The following is a 20,568-nucleotide window of genomic DNA, read 5'->3' on the forward strand; positions in this document are numbered from 1 at the left end:
ACTTATATACAGTTTAGTACATCAAATAAAAATAAAATGAAATGAAACTGGCTCACTGGGTCAGTTTATACGTAACGCCCCTTTATAGACATTTATTGAGTAGAGCGCGCCCCCTGCTGGGCCACCGGGCACACTACAATGCAGTTGTTGTTTTTTATTAGCCACGCATGAAGCAGACGGTAACGTTAAATTAATTTAAACAAAATCCAAATGTTGTTAAATGATTCTGCTGTAAGAAAATAAGAAAAAACTGAGAAGACAGAGAATCTCAGTATTTGGCAGGAAGACACGGCAGCAAACCGAGCGGTCAACATTCTGCTGGATCACTATTTAGCAAGAGGGAGTTTATTTTTGCTTCAATGCAAACAATCACCAGCGTCAAGGCAACCGGTAGGCCTGGTAGAGAGCACACTTCCGGTTAGAATGATCACAAAATAAAAGCTTTTTAGAAGCGCGGAACAGTTGACGGTTTTTAATTAGAGTGAACACGAAGGATTTGGTGGATACAACAAACACAGTGAGAGAAAATAAAAGTTCAACAAAGCACTGCAAAGGTCAAGAAACATAAACAGAGAATAGAACAAAATGTAGAATAAAAATATGAAAATTCTTGAACATTTGAACGAAACAGGTTTAATATCCGGAATATAACTTCTTTATTGAGTCAATTTAGTTTGTTAGTTATTAATTTATTCATTAATTAATTCATATATTTATTACGTAATCCCACTCCGGTACATTAGGTGGCGAGAGTAGTATTAAAAGACGAAGAAGAAGAAGAAGTACCCGGATCTTCCGCATCCTTGGGGCCCAGAGAGCACGCGCGCTGACCGTTTCATTGCTTCATTGTCACTGAGGTAAATAACAATAATAACTCAACTTAAAGTCATAAACTACCGATACAATTACGATGTAACGGGATACCGGGAAGGTTACTACGTAACGTTAGATTATACCTCAAAGTTTGGTATACTTTTCTCTTCATCAATCAGACAAAGTATCACAGTACATGAGTACATGTGTACTCTCATGTTTTAGTATTAACAACAAGCCAAACAATGTGGATGATCCAGTGATGGAAGAAGTACTCAGTTACTGAGGTGAAAGTACAAATACTGCCATGTAAAAATACTCCAGTACTATCAGCTTCATGTTGTCAAAGTATCATTAAAAGTACACAAGTACTATCAGCTTCATGTTGTCAAAGTATCAGTAAAAGTACACAAGTACTATCAGCTTCATGTAGTTAAAGTATACTTGTTTTAATGTACATATCTTGCTAACACACAATAAAGTACTTTGTGTACTTCTACTTCTTTATTTAAAACACGTGTTTGTGGTTGTACTGCCTCTTGTGGCCGATATGAGTATTACAACAACACACAAACATTCGATCATTCTTCAGAGTTTTAACATTTTAAATGTGTGTTCACATGATGTCACAGAAGAGAAACGTGGTATTTTTGAGGCAGTAAAGAAAAATACACAAAAACTAAAATCACCTTTTTTTAATCTTTACAGAAAGAAGTTGACAATAAGTAAAATGCCGTCTTGTGTCGCCTTCAACTGTGTGATGAGAAGCGACCGCAGTGGATCCAAAGTTCCTCTGTTCCGGTATGTGACAACAAATGTTCATAAGATATTTATTAGTTTCTACTTTATTTAAGCTAACGCTAGCTAGCTGAATCACACAGTTAAAGAAGTGAACGTTTACGTTTGAAACATCAGCTTTGAATGAACTAAACACACTTACAGCTTTGTTTTTGTGTATAATGATGCGTTCACGAGCACATCCACGTTCACATTGTTTGATTTGGGAAGTTTTTCTTCAGACTTTGTGAAAACAACATGGAAACCACGAAGAAGAAGAGATAAAAATAATCATCATCAACGAGCGTTTAAACAACACGGAAGCTGTTTCTAGTGTGTTCATTAAAACCTCTAAAGTATTGTTTATGCTAAAAAACGACTTTTTAATCTGAGTCAGAAGAAGAGCAACGCTTCATAAAACTCACGGTTCAGATCAGCACAAAGGACAAAAGGAAAGATCTCTGATCATGTTCTCTACTAGTTATTGATTATTGATCCGTGCTGTTGTGTGATTGGAGCAGCTGCTCCCCAAAATCATCTCACCTGCTCTGAAGTCATTAAACCCTCAACGATACTAAACCTGATCTTTCTACGAGCGAGCATCAATCTAACAGCACCGTGACTACATTGGGCTCGTGGGCAGAGAGGGTCGTCCACTGACTGAGGCCGGCGGTTCAATCCTTGTACGTGTCCTGTGCCCAAGTGTCCCTGAGCAAGGCACTGAACCCCTAACTGCTCCCAGCACACACTAGGGAGGGTGCATGTGTTCCTCACTTGTTTGAGGGTGACAACGACATTTGAAGCTTCATTTGAATCATAAAAGGTTTAATGCAGTTAAAGTGGAAGTTGCGGTTTTTTAGTTGCTCGTCCAAAATTACTGAAAGAAACGTTAAAGTTATGTCATTATGTTCCAGGGGGGGGGGGGCGACATAACAAGTCTGAGAACCTCTAAGTGGGCATCAACTAATACTACCAACCTGACACCATGACACAAAGTACACCAGCTGAACTGTGAGAAGGTTTCTCACCTTTACCTTCGTCCTCCACTTGTGTTCATATAGTTCCTCTCCTTCGTTTAACTAAACTGAGATTAGTTTTAGTTTAGTTAGTTTTTCAAACTTTGTTTATCATTTTACAGAACTTACAGATCCTCAGACGTCCAACCAGGAACAAGAACAATGTAAACCATCGTGAGGGAGATTCATATAAATACATTATGAACATGCAAAAAGTACATGCAATATATAAACTTGGTAAACATAGAATGTGACGCCTTCATCACGTCTCTGTGACTAATAAGCTGCATGTAACGTCCATAAACATCAACATAAACATAAACATCAACATCTCCATAGAAGTGAGAGAAGAAACAAATCAATCAAATACTTGCTGTAATACTTTATAACGTCTTTATTGGCTGTTCGGGTCTGAAGGATCCTCTCAGGTATTAAATGTTCTACCTAAAGGTGTTTGCACCACTTAACCAACACATTCAGCTCTACAGGTTTCCACACCACCACGAGGCGAGGCTGCGTCTGTGGGTCACCAGCGTAAAGCGCAAGAACTGGGAGCCGTCGGCCGACTCGCGCTTATGTGCTCTACATTTCACCACCGAGTGTTTCCACAGCGCCCCGGGGAGGAGGAGGCGGCTGAACGCGACCGCCGTCCCGACCGTTTTCACCTTCTCCCGCCATGGCGCCAACAGGACGTGCACGACCCAGGAGGAGAGGATCCTCAGCGGGGTAAGTGACCCGGTGTACCTGGACCATCCGTACTGCGGCGTGGCCGTTAGCGACCCCTCCACGTCTACGGAGGTGAGCGGTGCCGCTAACGACGACCGGCGGCACGAGACGACCGAGCGGGAAGGCGACCGCGTCGGAGAGAAGTCGCGTGTCGACATACCGGCCTCCGCTGAACACGCGGGTGTCGGAGAAGCTCCCGATACTCAAATGGCGCGAAATGTCGCGGTTCAGACGATGGGGAGGAAACTGGTCACCTGCCGTAAGAAGCTGAAAACAGAGACAGACCAGCAGACGGTTGAATCTGAAGACTTCCCGATTGACCGGAGTCATCCACGAGCTGCAGCACAAACTGAGAACAATGAGACAAAATACACAGAAGACGTCCTCGTGTCCTCTGCGGACGTCTGATGGAGAGGAGACGCCTGAAGCTCTGCTGTGTAGCAGCAATCTAACAGCACCATGAACCACAGGTCTCTTCTTCTCCAAGTCTCTGCTGCACACTGTTCCTTTAATTCATGTTGCTGTTGTTGTTGTTGTTGTTGTTGTTGTTGTTGTTGTTGTTTGTCTCTGTCAGTACAGTACACGTTGGAGAAGCTCCTGACTCGTTTCTTATCGTTTCATGATGTGGATTTAATGTCTTGTGTTTGTGCAGATAAAATGTGAGACCTGAGAAAAGCTCCCTGTGATTAATAACTCTCACGTTTAAATTATGTTTTTTTAAATGTCCTTCTGGGTCTGAGGAGGATTCTGGACCCTGTAGGAGTGAACTAAGAAGAACATAGTGCAACAATAAAACATGAAGAAGAATTCAGAGGTTGGGAATAGTTGTATAATTGTTTTGGGTACCTGCACATTAGGGATTAAAGGGTTATGAATTAGCATTAAAAGTATTAAATATGAGGCGGATAACGGACATTTGGTAACGCAGTAATCCCACCAGTTTAAATAAGACTATCTCTCTATTGGGAAAAGTAATTATCACACATATCCTTGTTGTATTATAACTGAAAATGCTGAATATAATATGACCGTGTTATAACAGAACATAATAAACTGTCAAATATATTAAAGAAAGGGTTAGAGAGAAAGGATACCAGAAACAAATGGAGGTAAAGGTGAAGGTAACTCAGAGGGTTATCACGTTTCTTTATGAACACCATTTGTAATTGAATATATATATTTATATAAATAAATAAATATATTTAAATATATATACTTATTTCTATAAATATATTTAAATATATTCTTCTGTATTTAAATTTATATATTTCAATATATATATATACTGTATTTAAATGTATATATTTCTTTATCTATATTTAAATATGTATTTATTCATCTATATTTAAATATGTATTTATTTATATATGTTTAAATATATTTCTTTATTTAAATATATATTTTAAATGAGTATTATTATAACAGACTAATGTAAAGTGGATCCTGGTCTACATACTCCGGTACGGCAGGTGGCGCTTTGCACCTTCAAAAGTTGTCATTGCAAACCCGCCAACAAAAAAAAGGAGGAAGAAGAAGACGAAAAAAATCAATCGCAGCCAAAAAAATCCGCGCTTTTATTTTGGAGGGCCGAGCCGCCTCGACTTCCGCCTTCCCCTCCATCTTTAAGCGCGGCTAGCTTGACGCAGCGGCTCGAGAACCCCCAAACGGGAGGCAGAGCGGATCAATTTTTGGAGCCACGGCGGTTGATCGGGATTATGCGGCGACGCTGACTGCTGTACCGGTAAGAAGCACCGACGAACGAGCCAGTCACCGGGCCGTATGCTCGTCCGGTTTTTAACGTTTTTACCGTAAAAAGCAGCTAGCTTAGCGCCTCTGCTTCCCCTCTCCCTTTGTTCGCTTGCGCCTTTTTTTTTTTTTTTTTTACCCCGATGCGGTTTTTTGTTTTTTTTGTAAATACTGGCGCAATATGGCCGCCGTCTGGAGACTGGACCACCTGTCTGTGTGCACACATTTATACATGTAGGAGTTCAGCCAGCGTTACGTTACGTGGTGGTCAGTTAGTGAGGAAGAGGAGGAGGAGGAGGAGGAGGAAGGTAAACTGTGACCTCTGAGATGGTCATCTTCATCAACTGCCAAAACAAGCAGCAACTCATTCAGTTAATAAGAAGAGAAACACGTTAATGACCCCATGCTGTTAGTGTAATGTGAGACACACACCTACAGACACACTCTCTCACACACACACACACACACACCTACAGACACACTCTCTCACACACACACACACACACACACACCTACAGACACACACACACCTACAGACACCTACAGACACACACACACACCTACAGACACACTCTCTCTCACACACACACACCTACAGACACACACACACACCTACAGACACACACACACCTACAGACACACTCACACACACCTACAGACACACTCTCACACACACACCTACAGACACTCTCACTCACACACATATACACAGACACACACACACACCTACAGACACACTCACCTACAGACACATATACACAGACATACAGACACCTACAGACACACACACAGATCCTCATCATCCTCAGTGTTGATGATGAAGAACCTCTCTGATGTCTCACAGTGAGACTTTATTTTATATCATGTAACTATAAACTACTGAGGAAGAGGAGGAGAAGGAGGAAGAGGGGGGCCGGTTTTAATATATCTAATGAGAAGGAATCATAAATCTCGAATGTAATATAGTTCTATTATATTTAAAGCTTAAAGCTCTATTTTCAGGTGAAGAACATGTCAGTTTGTCGTCTTTAGTGAACTACGTCTCACGATGCTAACGAGCTAGCGTAGCTTTGTTTATGAGTCATGAAGAAGAAGGAGGAGTGAGGCGTCTCCTCAGACACTGTTAGGGTTTTACAGTTTTATGACAAACTGAAACTGTGATCCTGGTCTAGTTGATCCTGGTCTGATCCAATGCTGGTCAGGTAGATCTTGGTCTGGTAGATCTTGGTCTGGTAGATCTTGGTCTGGTTGATCTTGGTCTGGTATGTCCCGGTCTGGTAGGTCCTGGTCTGATCCAATCCTGGTCTGGTTGATCCTGGTCTGGTTGATCCTGGTCTGGTAGACCCTGGTCTGGTAGATCCTGGTCTGGTTGATCCTGGTCTAACCCTAACCCTCTACTGAAAGTTCTGCTCAGTTTACCTATGACTCTCTGTCTCTCTCTCTCTCTCTCTTATAATATTAACGTGTTCTAAAGTAAAATATCAGTTTCTACACATTCTCAGATTTTAATTCTTTATAAACTGAATATTTAAAAGAAGAACGCTGCATTGAACTCTGAGTTATGATGATTATAACTCTATGGTTTATTAACAGAGTTCATAGTTCATCTGATCAACATAAATCTTTATCTTTATCAACGATCGATAATATCCTGATAATCAATTAGTGGTTAAAGTCAAACTCTGTTGTCTTTATTGTTAAACTGGAATATTTTTGAGTTTTGGGACAAAACGAGACGTTTAAGACAAAAGCGTGGAGTTTGAGGATTTATTTATGATTTTAGAGTAAACCCGGTAATAACCCGTTAAACAGTTAATAACTCGGTAATAACCCGTTAAACAGGCAATAACCCGGTAATAACCCGTTAAACAGGTAATAACCCGTTAATAACCCCTTAAACAGGTAATAACCCGTTAAACAGTTAATAACCCCTTAAACAGGTAATAACCCGGTAATAACTCGTTAAACAGTTAATAACCCGTTAAACAGGTAATAACCCGGTAAACACGTAATAACCCGGTAATAACCCGTTAAACAGGTAATAACCCTGTAAACACGTAATAACCCGGTAATAACCCGTTAAACAGTTAATAACCCGTTAAACAGGTAATAACCCGGTAAACACGTAATAACCCGGTAATAACCCGTTAAACAGTTAATAACCCGTTAAACAGGTAATAACCCGGTAATAACCCGTTAAACAGGTAATAACCCATTGATGTTCATGTCTGGTTTTTCTTCCTCAGGCTGAACACTCGTCCTCTTCATCGCGTCCATCAGCTGTGACGTCGCCTCAGTCTCCAGGTGTTAGTCTGCACCCGGCCTGTATGCAGCCTGTCCAGGGCCCGGCCTAGTTCCTGGTGCTCCTCTCCCGCCACCTCCTCCCTCCTTTCCCTTCCCTCCTCCTCCTCCCCCCTCCCTTTCCCTCCACCCCCCCCCCCCCCCCCCCCCCCCCAATCCCTCCCCCTCCCTCCCTAACCCCTTCCATCCACCCCCCCCCCTCACATCTACCAACCCCCCAGCGTTTAGTCTGGACCGGCGGCCTGGCTGGCTGCCCCCCTTACAGGTGGATGAATGAAGACCCCATTCAAGAGCCCAGGGGCCCCGCGGCCCCCCCGAGCAGATGGGGGTGAGTCCGTTATAAGTGATGTTTGGGAATTTAGTTGGTTTGTTTTCCACATTAAAATGTTTCCTGAGGCGTCCTTGAACGCACCACCTGGTCAGTGATGGATGCTGCGTTTGTGTGTTTCAGGACATTCTGGCGTTTCTGCAAACATGATGAAGAAGAAGAACTCTCACAAGTAAGTCTGACGGATGGAATCAGATGTTTGGAGTTATGAACCCTCTGAACACTAAAACAGTTTCAGGGTGTTTCTTCTCTCTCTGTGGTGAAGTTATCCTTCTCATCCTCCTCTTCTTCATCGGTTTCTCTCCTCTTTCTTCTTCTCTCCCTGCAGGAAACAGAGGACCAGTGTTGGTCCCAGTAAGACTCTGGCTCAGCCCAGAAGGAACATAGTGGGCTGCAGGATCCAGCACATCTGGAAGGAGGGCAGTAAGTAGGGGGGGGTGTGATATGAAAACAGTTAAAACAACAATTTAAGACTTCAAAGAGTCCAAAACAACGACACAGGAAATTACCACAAAAAGACACAAAGCAACTGCAAAGAGACATAAAGTAACTACAAAGAGACACAAAGTAACAACAAAGAGACATAAAGTAACTACAAAGAGACACAAAGTAACTACAAAGAGACACAAAGTAACTACAAAGAGTCAGCTGACAGCAAACTTGTAATGATTTAGAATAACTAAAATGACTCTTCTACTTTGTCACTGGTCAGTTGTGTCTTCACATTTTTTACGTAAAGGATGAAACTCTAGACAATGTTACATTCTGTCTTTTATATTCGGGAGTTTGAAAGTTCTCCATCAGAGTCTCGGTTAATAAATCCGTCTTTGTGTGTCTGCTTCCTCTCAGGTAAATCGTCCCAGTGGAAGGGGACGGTCCTGGACCAGGTCCCCGTCAACCCGTCGCTCTACCTGATCAAATACGACGGCTTCGACTGCATCTACGGCCTGGAGCTGTACAGCGATGAGAGGGTGGTGGGGCTGGAGGTCCTGCCCGACAGAGTGGGTGAGGAGCTATATATTTATAATCATTATTAATATTAATATTATCTGCTATTAATTATTATCATTACTACTACTTCTTTATTGTGTTTTGTTCTGGTGCTTCTATTGTTATTTATTTCTTTATTACTCTGTAATTATTGTTTCTATTGTCATTATTATTATTATTACTACTGTTATACTATATTTTTTATATTTTTTCTTTTTCTTGATACATTTTTTCACGATAAGCATTGTTTTGTTGTTTAATTAATTTATCGTCTGTCTAAAGATGTGTTTGACTCACTGATGGTCCGGAGGACGTGAAGGAGGGAGGAAACAAGGGAACAAGTGGAGGAGTAGTGACTTCCCTTGTGTCTGTAATATTGACTTTAATAAAAACACAAAGCATTAACCCGCCTCCTCTGCCTCTCTGTGATTGGTCCAGCTCCGGCCCGCGTGAGCGACTCGATGCTGGCGGAGACGATGATCGGCAAAGCGGTGGAGCACATGTTCGAGACGGAGGACGGGCCGAAGGAGGAGTGGAGGGGGATGGTGCTGGCCCGAGCCCCCATCATGACCGCCTGGTTCTACATCACCTACGAGAAGGACCCGGTCCTCTACATGTACCAGCTGCTGGACGACTACAAGGAGGGAGACCTGCGCATCATGCCCGACTCCAGTGAGTTCTACTGGGAACCAATGTTTACACACTGGGGCTGTGACAAATACACAGTATGAATACATGAGACTATTATATGGCTAGGGCTTTTATTGTGAAAGGTAGGAAGGGAATGACTGGATCTGGTCTGTGCTGCCTTTGAGGTTGAAAGGACCAGGAGACAAACCTCCGGTTCTTTAGAGTTAATCCAAAGCTTCATGTGTTAAAGCTGCATTCTCTCTAGTGTCCACCAGGGGGCGACTCCTCTGGTTGTATAGAAGTCTATGAGAAAATGACTCTACTTCTCTCTTGATTTATTACCTCAGTAAACATTGTAAACATGAGTTTATGGTCTCAATCTCTAGTTTCAAGTCTTCTTCAATACAGCATGATGTTCATTTAGTACATTATGGTCCATTTAGAGTCAAACAGACCATTTTTTAACTCTGAAATATTAAAATCAACCTCAGGAACACGTCAAGCTGTAATATATTTCTCTATTAAACATTTTATAACTATGTTATTAACTACCAGCCGCTGACCTGGTGACCAGCCAGACTAACCCTCTCCCTGTCTTCCTCTCGGTAGACGACAGCGTGGCGGCGGAGCGGGAACCCGGCGAGGTGGTCGACAGTCTGGTGGGCAAACAGGTGGAGTATGCCAAAGAGGACGGCGGGAAGCGGTCGGGTATGGTGATCCACCAGGTGGAGGCCAAGCCCTCCGTCTACTTCATCAAGTTCGACGACGACTTTCACATCTACGTCTACGACCTGGTCAAGACCTCCTAAGACCAGAACGCCCGGTCCAGGACCCCCTCCCCCCCCTTTCCCCAAAAAAGACTTACTGAGACCTGCTTAGACCCACCAAACCCCCCCAGTGAAGAAAAACTACAACTCCACGAACTCTAGTGACACCTGAGACAGATGATATCATTCTTTACTCTTTTATGAAACGCCTTAAAACAAGAGAAACATACATGGTTATGTAAGCCCCGCCCCCTTACCAAGACAGGAAGACTGCGACCGAGACGGGACGAGTACGACCGAGACGAGTCATCTGTTATCATCATAAGTGTCCAGACTTCTTTAGACCCTGTTAGGAAGTTTCCTGGTTCGAGCGCCCGAAAGAAGACCAGCGACCCCGTCTTATTTGGAATAACCTGGAACATTTGTGGCAATAATAAACAGAAATGTGGCTAAAAATTGAAAACAACAAATTAAATCTGGTTCAGTTTTAAAACCTCTTTGAGGATCCGATCCTGAGGTCCTCAAATATCATTCGCTCCAGAGTCAAAGCAGGTCTGGAACTGTTTCAAGTGAACAGAAAGACCTCCTCCCTCCCCCTTTTCCTGAAACCATTTCAGACCGCTTGAGACCGCCGTGGGGGGGCGGCGGGGGAGGATTGGGAGTTGGTCCGGTCTGAGTCTGCGGGGGTTCATGAAGGACCGGGTCTTCGGGAAGACGGAAAGCTGAACCATCGTCTGTCTCCATCTGCATTTATACAGAAGGTCTACGTGGTCGCATGGAAGGAACTCGTCCAATCACAGAGCAGTTTGCTGACCCCGCCTCCCTGCAGGTCACCTGTAGACCAACAGAAACCAGACCACACGAGACTGTTTTTATTTTATTTTCCATTCTTTTAGCGTTTGTTTTTGTTTTTTTCTGTTGCTGCTGATTCCTACATTACCCATAATGCCTCATGACATCAGACAATGGGAGAGGCCGCATCTGTTAGCGACGCTAGCCGCCGCAGAAGGAATGCTAACGAGCTAAGTGTCATAGACGCTGGACAACCAGGATGATGATGAAATGTGTTTTTTACGAGTTCTGTCAGGTTCAGGTCAAAGGTCAAAGGAACAGGGCTGCACTTTTGGGAAATCCTCTCGTTCTATCAGTCTGTAACCATTGACTATAACTCACTACGATGTAGTTTTAGTGGATGTGAGTGTTTATCAATGTTCAGTATTTGTCAATTTCTCCTTGTATCAGCTTGCAACTACATTTGAGTGTGTTATGAACCCTTTATTACATGTTTATAAGCTGTTTATAAAGTGTTAATGAAGGTTTATCTTGAAGTATTTCCCAAAATGTCAGAATGTTCCTTTTTAATGTCTCCTCTCGGACACCTGATGCAGTATTGATCCGTTCTAATTAGTTTAATAAAACCCCAAAATCTGTAGCAGTCGTCATAATACCCCCCCCCCCTCCCCCCCGTCCGGGGCGCTGTCTTCTGATTGGCCGACCTCGATCAAAAGGTGTGTTTCAGACAGAGAACCAGTGACCCAGTGTTGATTTATCTGTTTTTATAAGAAACAAACCGACGTTTCTTCTTCTCCTGCTTCCATATCTGTACAGTTTGTTCTCTTGTTGATATGTTGATATGAGCCGGCACATACAGACTCTTCTTCTCTTTGTACATTATCTCTTCTTCTCTTCTGTGTTGGCTGTTTATGACCCACTTACATGTAGGAAGATGTTTGCTGAATCTCTCCTCTTCTTCATGGAGTGTTTCAGCTTCATAACCGTTAGAACTCAGTCACAGGTGTTTATGGAAGGAACTCCATCTCCCACAATGCTGTGTGCTCGTAGCTGATGTAGCTCCACCCACCGGTGACGTCACTGTTAGCAGCCATGTTGCCTGATCCACGTCTCCTGTGCCTGAACACCTGAAAGGAAAACATATTTCAGAGGGTTCTCTCACTGTGGGTCCCGGTCTGGTTTGAATCTAGAACGTTCCTGATTCGAGTCTGTGGTCGTGGGTTCCGTCACATTTTGGTTCTGTTGAAGTCCGAAGTTGCTGTCAAGTTAGTTTTAGCGTTTCCGTCTGTAGAGCCGGTCGTTTGATAACTCCGCTCTGGAGTCTGTCGTCTGTGTAGAACCCTTGCTGACGGGAAGCACACGGCTTCAGATACTAGAACGTGGAACCCCACACGCATTCACATCATCGGTTCTGATTCTAGAACCATCCATCTCCACTCTAGAATCCATTTGATTTTCTGGAACGCATCTTATCCCAAAACCATTTAGTTGAAGGGTTCAACACATTTGACGTTGTGCGTCAGGTTCTACAGGGTTCTAGAGTCATCTCAGCACATTCCTCTCTCACACATTTTATGTCCTTTTGAATAAACTGCTACAAATTCGAGAACACAGAGACTTGAATATTCTAGAACGCGTGTTTTTCACGTCGGAACCTCACACGTTGTGATGTATAGAACTCGTTTAGATTCTGTGGAACGTGTCCCGCGTTTTAAAAAACCTTCCCGTGACGGAGGAACGTGGAACCACACACACTTCACTCAGATTTAAGTCGGTGGTTCTGACATCTCGTCTAAATCATTTTGTTGAACACGTTTGACGTTCTGCTTTTAGGTTCCACAGAGACGGAGAACTCTCGTTGTTCTGGAGGTTCTAGAATCATTTCAGCACATCTTTCTCACTGTTCTAGAATATTTTTTTAGTATATATTTTATGTCCCTTAAAATAAACAAATTCTTGAACACGAAGACTTGAAGGTTCTAGAACGTGTCTTTGACGTCTAGAACCTCTGATTCTAGAACACGTGTTTATTAATCTCAACACCTGAGAACCAATGACAACATTAAAATAAACACAAACACGTAAACATGTTGAGCTTTAAGAATCGCTCTCTGACGTCAGAATGAATCGTTTGTGACGAGAAGAAAACATAAAATATTTACGGTTCATAGTCAGGTGTGTGTTTACCTGGATACCCACAATGCACCTGGCTGGATGGGGGGGGGGGGGGGGGACAATGACCAGAGTCTGGGTGGATCTTCAGCCTCCGTGATGCGTTCAGGAGGCGACACGTCGGTTGTATTTTACACAAAAACATTGGTCTGGTGTGTGTGTATGAGTGAGTGTGTGTATATATGACTGTGTGTGTATATGAGTGAGTGTGTGTGTGTGTATATGACTGTGTATATGAGTGAGTGTGTGTGTATATGAGTGAGTGTGTGTGTGTATATGAGTGAGTGTGTGTGTGTATATGAGTGAGTGTGTGTATATGAGTGAGTGTGTGTGTGTATATGAGTGAGTGTGTGTGTATATGAGTGTGTGTGTGTGTATATATGACTGTGTGTATATGAGTGAGTGTGTGTGTGTATATGAGTGAGTGTGTGTGTATATGAGTGAGTGTGTGTGTATATATGAGTGTGTGTGTATATATGACTGTGTGTGTGTGTGTCGATGGGCCCCTGTTCACAGCAGTGTTGTGTTTGCATGCCTATATAGAGCTCGGTGTAGATCGATGTGAGTTGCATGTGTTTTTGTGTTTCCGTGTCGTTCTTCGGTTCTTCGGCTGACTTGTCTCTCGTGGCTTTCGGTGCCTCTCCTTTTGGTTCTTCTCAGATTGTGTTCTCTCCCTTCTTCCCTCGTTTCTTTGTCCCAGAGGCTGCTGCTGTTTGTGGGGTTATTGAGCAAAAGATGGAAAAAGAACGTCTGCCGGCTGTTTGTGGCGGGTCGTCCCTTTAAAGAGTGCCAACTACAGCGGAGACCAGCTCAATATTTACTACAATAAACCATCTCTGTCTTTTTCACCCACGGGTCCGTCTCTTCTTTCTCCTTCATACGTTCAATTAATGAACGTTTTAGGAGATATTCTGTCTGAAAGATGAGCTGAAATAAATGAATAAAACGTGTGAGACACGGCGACAAATAGAGGAGAGCCACGAATGAAGACGGTTAAATACTGTTATTTATGATATCAGCCTGATGACCGTTCAGAGAGTTTATTGTTATTAAATGTAGAAATTATTTAAAAATATTTATTTAATGTCCACATTTTTTTTTTCTTTCAATAATTTGACTTCAATGAAAAGGTAAAATGTTTGTGAATATTTTGAGTGAAAGACCAAGAGGATAAACAGCAAAGAATTTTTTTCACAGCCTGTTTTGCTCATATTCACTAAGGGTGCCAATGATTCTGGAGGGCACTGTATATATATACTCATATATACATATATATATACATATCTAAAATATATATATATGCATTTATTTAAATACAGTTTCTACTTGATGTAATATCCTTTTGTTCTCCTGATGTTTGACATCTGCAATTTAAAATGTAAATAATTTCTACATTTATATCAATTTCTGACCAAAACAATAAACTCTCTGAACGGTCATGTAAAGATATATATAAATATATATTACTGTGACAGTGTACTTTTACAGTGTGGTATTTGTACTTGTACTGCAGTAAGATATCTAAATATGTCCTGTATATACCTTTACACATATATATATACAGTATATATATACTGGGCTTCAGTGTATCGAGATAAAAAACAGGAAAAGGAAGTGACATTTAAAATATGATTATTATCTGAACTTTATATGAGTGCAGTTTCCCTCCACTCCGCCACGTGTCGCTGTTGCTTCACATATTACAGCCGTCACTCCCACAATGCACCGCTCCAGACAGAGAACAAACTCCCACATAAACTCTGCTTTCCCAAAGCTTTTAAATCTAAATCTAAACACACGGACTGATGTTTTATAACTTTAGAGTCACATACAGAAGATAAATAGTAGATGTTAAATGTAATGATAAAGTGACACCGTGACTCAAAGAGCGGGAGAGGAACTAGACAAAGATTGAGCGCCATCTTAAAAGTTGTGATCTTTCCGGTTCATGAGTATGATGATTGGTGCGTTCACGGACTATCCGTGAAAGGTGCAGCCCCCCTCCTTGTTACGATCTGCGCCTCAGACCGTCTGACCTGAACCGGAAATCATGACGTCATGTTAAAAGTAAACTTAAATGTATCTTCGATAGAAACACATGAAGAGAAAACAAACATGGGATTAACAAACACAAGATAATATTAAATAGAACTAATATGTAAAAATGTAATTATAAAACAGAAAAATAATTAAACATAGATTCAGAAAAATAAACATATATAACAAAATAGAATACAAATATAAATAATAAACATAAATAATGGAATAGAAATATAAACATATATAAAGAGTAAAATTAAAATATAAACATACATATAAACATACATAAACAATAGAATAACAATTAAATGCAGAACAGAATAGCAATAAGGTAAATAAATGAAAAATACAGAAGTACTGTTGAAGAAAATCATCATATAATTTAGGATTGAACTGAACACATTTTGGCTTCACAAGTAAACAGCTTATATAACACATTCTGGCTAATAGAAACATTCTTAGGAAGTGATTAGGAGGCGCCAGACAAATTGTAATAAATCTCTCCAATCTTACCAAAACATTTCCCGTAAAAGAGTCATGTGTTCTGCCAAAAGGTTACCTTGACCCAAACAAAGTCATGAGAGTGACGTGAGTGGCAAGAAACAGACAACCCACTACTCTTTTCGTCACGTGATAATAAGATGATCAAAATCCTTTGTGGAACATCAATGATGGCAAAACCGCAGGTAGTAACAATTCCAACACGAAAAACACTAAGAACTGCAAATAAAAGTGAAGAGAGCAAAAACACTTTTATGAAAGACATGTTGACGCACGTGCCAGATCAAGTGTGGTCAAAACATGACAGTGATGTGGGGTTGGTAAAATCTGCCAATCCTGTAAAAATTGAACTAAGGCCAAATGTGAAACTGCCTTATCGGCCACAATATCCGCTAAAACCAGAAGCTGAAGAAGGTGTAAGTAAGACAATTGAAGGTCTGATAAACGCAGGAGTGTTGGTTGAGACGTACAGCGCCTGCAACACTCCCATACTACCAGTGCTAAAAAACGACAAGACAAAATACCGACTTGTGCATGACTTGCGAGCAGTAAATGATGTAGTACAAGATTGGCCAGCAGAGGTGCCAAATCCACATACTCTCCTCACGAATGTGCCACCTGATGCAACATTTTTTACAGTAATTGATTTGTGTTCAGCATTCCATTGGCTGAAGACTCTCGACATCTTTTTGCCTTTACATACAGAGGACGACAACTCAGTTACACACGTATTCCACAGGGTTTCAAGCATAGCCCTCACGTGTTTAATCAGATTTTGAAACAGGATCTTGAAAATATTGATATTAACAGCACATTAATACAATATGTTGATGATTTGTTGATCTGCTCATCTACAATCGATGATTGTCATCGAGACTCAATCAAGGTACTCCAGAGTTTAGCAGAAGGAGGACATAAAGCCTCCCAGACAAAACTACAGTACTGCCAACCACAAGTAGAGTACCTGGGGAGAATGATCTCTCATGGGGCCATTGCAACATCACCCTCCCAGCTAGATGGAGTGAGTAAAGCTCCACGTCCTAGAACAGTTGGCCAGTTAATGACATTTCTAGGAATGACTGGGTTTTGTTCCGAGTGGATTGAAAGCTATGCTGAAAAAACTGCTCCACTAAGGGAAATTATGAAAGAGGCAGGAAACCAGACGTTAAGAGCTCCGTTACAATGGACAGACAAGTCCATGGTAGCGTTTGAAACAATCAAACAAGAGATGCAGAGAGCTCCGGCTCTTGCAACACCTGATTATGACAAACCATTTCTGCTCCATGTATCTAATCGACAGGACATGTACGTTTCAGCAGTATTGATGCAAGAGACGTGTAGCGGTCGTACAAAACAACCGATTGCATATTACAGTACGAAACTTGACAATGTTGCACAAGGGTGGCCTCCATCTTATCAAGGGCTGGCAGCAGTGCATTATGCATACGAGAAAGCAGCAACAGTAACGATGGGGTACCCTGTAATCATACACGCACATCACAAAATCACTGAGTTGATAAACCAAGGAAAGTTTGTGGTGACTCAAGCAAGGTGTTTGCAGTACATGCCGCTCTTGACATATCCTGATGTGACAATAAAGAAATGTACAACTACGAATCCAGCAAATGTTGTTCCATTTGAATTTGAAGGAGAGCCACATGAGTGTGTGGCAGAGACAATGAAGTACACCAAGTTGCGACCTGACCTAGAGTCTACTCCATTGGTGAACGCAGATGTGACGTACTTTGTGGATGAGTCCTGCTACAGGGACTACTTAGGTAATCATGCTGGATTTGCCGTGATTGAGCAAATAGGCAGTGATTTTGTGACAGTGAAAGCTGAAGGTTGTGATCAGCCGTGTTCAGCACAGCTAGCCGAATTAAAAGCATTGACTGAGTCATGCAGACTCGCTACAGGCAGAGTCGCAAACATTTACACTGACAGCCAGTATGCACTAGGCGTCACACAACTCTTTGGAGCATTGTGGAAACAGAGAGGTTTCAGAAAAACAGACGGAAGTCCAATACAGCATGAAAAACAGATAATGGACCTGATATCAGCGATGATGGGCCCGACGAGGCTTGCAATCATTAAATGTCAGGCACACCGGAAAGGGAATGATGACATTATAAGGGGAAATAATGCTGCAGATGAGGCTGCAAAAGCAGCTTCCAAGTGTAAGGTAGCTATTCTATCACCAGTGGTGTCACTAGAGCCCATTGTCACGCCCGAAGACATTATTCAGATACAACAAAAGGCAGACCAAAGTGAACATAACATGTGGATGCAGAGGGGGGCAACAATTGATGGAAAGGGGTTGTGGAGAACACATCAAGGATTGTTGGTAGCACCTGTTGCATTGTTGACCATTCTCATTTCAGAATCGCACAGTGATGATCACTGTTCGAGGGGGGGAGGTCCTGAAAAGATTGAGGAGACAAGGGTACTGGTCACCATTTATGCAAGCAATGGTGGATGAAGTGTTGAACCAATGTGAAATCTGTGCTCAAAACAACGTGCGCAAAAGCATAAAAACACCTGTGGGACACATCCCAGTCCCAGAAGGGCCGTTTAAACACTTAGTCATAGACTATGTGGACATGATAAAATCAGCATATGGAAAGAGATATATGCTCGTGGTAATTGATCGATTCAGTCGCTGGGTGGAAGCAACTCCATCAAAGAACCTCGGAGCTGACACAGTTATCAAATTTCTGACTCAGGAAGTCGTCCCACGATTTGGCATACCATCAGAAATAAGTTCAGATAATGGTTCAGCATTTGTGCAGAAAGTGGCCAAGGGGATTTTGTTTAAGCCATTTAACAGTTGAGAATCAAACAGAGGTTGGGCGCCGTGTATCATCCACAAAGCCAAGGGTTAGTGGAACGGATTAACGGAACGCGAAAGGCAAAGTTGAATAAGATCTGTGCAAGCACTAAGCTAAACTGGGTAGATGCATTGCCACTTGCGCAAATGAGCTATCGCATGCAAACTCACAGAAGCACGCACTTAACACCGCATGAAATGCTAACAGGCAGACCTATGCCAGCACCTCAACTGAGGGGGCCCTACAAGGGACCCCCACTTGAACAACTGCAAGTAGAGTTAAAAGACTATATGAAGCAACTAACTGCCATACATAGATCCATCTATTTACAGGAGAAAGGAAAGGAGCCGGGCTCCGACCAGAAGCCCGAGAAACCAGTGGTACCAGGGGACCAGGTGTACATTAAAGTCTTCAGACGAAAGTGGCACGAGCCAAGGCGAGAAGGTCCCTACAGAGTGGTGCGAGCGACGCCAACAGCTGTCCAGGTCGAAGGAAGTACAACGTGGTATCACTTGAGTCATTGCACGAAAGTCCAAGACAAAAACAAGGATGGTGTAAAGTCAGAAGACAATGACAAACAAGGTGAGCCTGGAACAAATGTTGAAACTAATGAGCTTTCTGATATGGATGCTGTCGGGAAGCATGGGGCAGGAGAGGCTGACGGTAGTGAAACCTGTGACGACATCAAAGAGCATGCAGGACAGCGGCCAAATGATGACTCAGCCATCCTGGAGGAGAGCCAGATACCATGAATCAGTTGAGTACGATGCAACCACATATATTCCAACCCATGTTAGACCAAGACCTATGCCAGCATTGTCATTAAAGTTCAAACCAGCATATCAAGTGTTCAGACAGTTGCATGCTAATATACGTAGAAAGAGACAACTTCACACCATGTGGGAATGGGAAGAGATGATAGAAAACCATAACGTAACTGCCAAATTGACAAAAAAGGAAGCAAACGGTACCACTCCATCTGTTAAAATAACCAAAACTAGTCCAACAGTTATACCATTGATGAACCCTATCGACAATAGTGGTAACCATACAGTTACCCCCAAGCCAGTAAAGTCTGAGAGTGAGATAAATGTTACAACTGTTAATACTCCTACCATAAGAGCAAAGGTAAATAAGGTAACAACCATTATCACTCCAACCTTAAGAGTTAATTTGAGCAGCGGTACAACCGCTGTCACTACTACTCCAAAGCCATGGCCAATCAAAGTTCCAAGCACTCCTATACAAGTGACAGTGCCAAGTGAGGTTAGCACAAAATCAAGCCATCCGTTAGTACCAACAACGGGAAAACAAGTAGACACGATGACTAAGGCAGTAATTCCTAATGTAGTGGTAACTAACTCAACTAGCGTTCCAACGGTAAAGAAAGCCGAAGGAGCTATAAAAATAGGTAACAACATAATTTATGATTATGATAACTATGACAACTATGACCCAGAGGGGGGGACGGAATGGAACGGTAGATGATGTAGAAGACTCAGTGAGCCAATTTAGGCCAAAGCAGAGAAGTGTTAGAATAACGGGAGATGAAGACTGGGAGCATGCTAATCAGAATGGGTGGTATAAGTGGGCATGGTACTCAGTAAAAGAGATGACCTCCATTGAATGCATAATGTGTTCAGAAGCTCCAACAACATTGCCTATAGTGGTCCCAGAAAAACATACTTTCAAAGAGTGCGCAAAGACACAACAGCATGAATGCAGAGAGGGAAGATTCGTTCCCAGAGAAGGGTTGGCTTCAATCTTCAGACTTCCTATGTGTGGTGTTCAATGTAGACTCTTGTATGGATCCCAAAAGAAACACAACTATTTAGATCTGTATCCTGACTATCAACTACGAAATGCATGTGCAGAATTTATGATTTCCACAACACAGAATGAGCCTCCCACTAATTATAAAGTACATCAATTAGAAGAGTATGAATGTTTTGCCAGCGGTGGATTTGCATCAGACAAGAGAAGGGTTGACGTAGGCAATACTACCGTGTACTGTAAAATAACTTGGGTGGTGTCCTGGTTCCCACAGGCTAACATTACTTCTTCGTTCATCAGGAGACCAGTATGGTATGAAAACCCAATACCACTTGATCAAAGTTGTGAAAACATAACTATGACCATTC

The 20,568-nt window shown here is 42.2% G+C and overlaps 2 protein-coding genes and 1 non-coding gene across 8 annotated transcripts; all 3 read left to right on the forward strand.

Annotated features, from left to right (window-relative positions):
* Positions 1 to 733: 733 nt before the first annotated feature.
* LOC142939206 (uncharacterized) lies at positions 734 to 4,143 on the forward strand. Of its 6 annotated transcripts, none has more exons than XM_076082431.1 (3): positions 734 to 857; positions 1,522 to 1,614; positions 3,095 to 4,143. In XM_076082431.1, the coding sequence occupies exons 2-3, from the start codon at positions 1,544 to 1,546 to the stop codon at positions 3,738 to 3,740; spliced, it is 717 nt and encodes a 238-aa protein (XP_075938546.1). In that variant the 5' UTR covers positions 734 to 857; positions 1,522 to 1,543; the 3' UTR covers positions 3,741 to 4,143. The 6 variants fall into 6 exon arrangements, 5 of the variants coding, with proteins under 5 accessions (XP_075938546.1, XP_075938549.1, XP_075938547.1 ...); XM_076082434.1 differs by having other exon boundaries at positions 3,218 to 4,143; XR_012949933.1 differs by having other exon boundaries at positions 810 to 857; positions 3,087 to 3,226.
* A 3,420-nt stretch (positions 4,144 to 7,563) lies between these two features.
* Positions 7,564 to 13,906, forward strand: spinb (spindlin b). Its single transcript, XM_076082430.1, is given in 7 exon segments — positions 7,564 to 7,678; positions 7,680 to 7,707; positions 7,831 to 7,879; positions 8,036 to 8,130; positions 8,557 to 8,712; positions 9,136 to 9,369; positions 9,937 to 13,906. Coding segments are annotated over 7 exon segments (792 nt in total). The 5' UTR covers positions 7,564 to 7,648; the 3' UTR covers positions 10,137 to 13,906.
* A 1,087-nt stretch (positions 13,907 to 14,993) lies between these two features.
* On the forward strand, positions 14,994 to 15,095 carry LOC142939288 (small nucleolar RNA U13). Its single transcript, XR_012949946.1, has one exon. It is a non-coding gene; the product is annotated as a small nucleolar RNA U13 (small nucleolar RNA).
* The last annotated feature ends 5,473 nt before the right edge of the window (positions 15,096 to 20,568 follow it).

Source organism: Anarhichas minor, unplaced genomic scaffold, assembly GCF_050575085.1.
Source record: "Anarhichas minor isolate MPS153535 unplaced genomic scaffold, ASM5057508v1 ptg000095l, whole genome shotgun sequence".
NCBI lineage: Eukaryota > Metazoa > Chordata > Actinopteri > Perciformes > Anarhichadidae > Anarhichas > Anarhichas minor.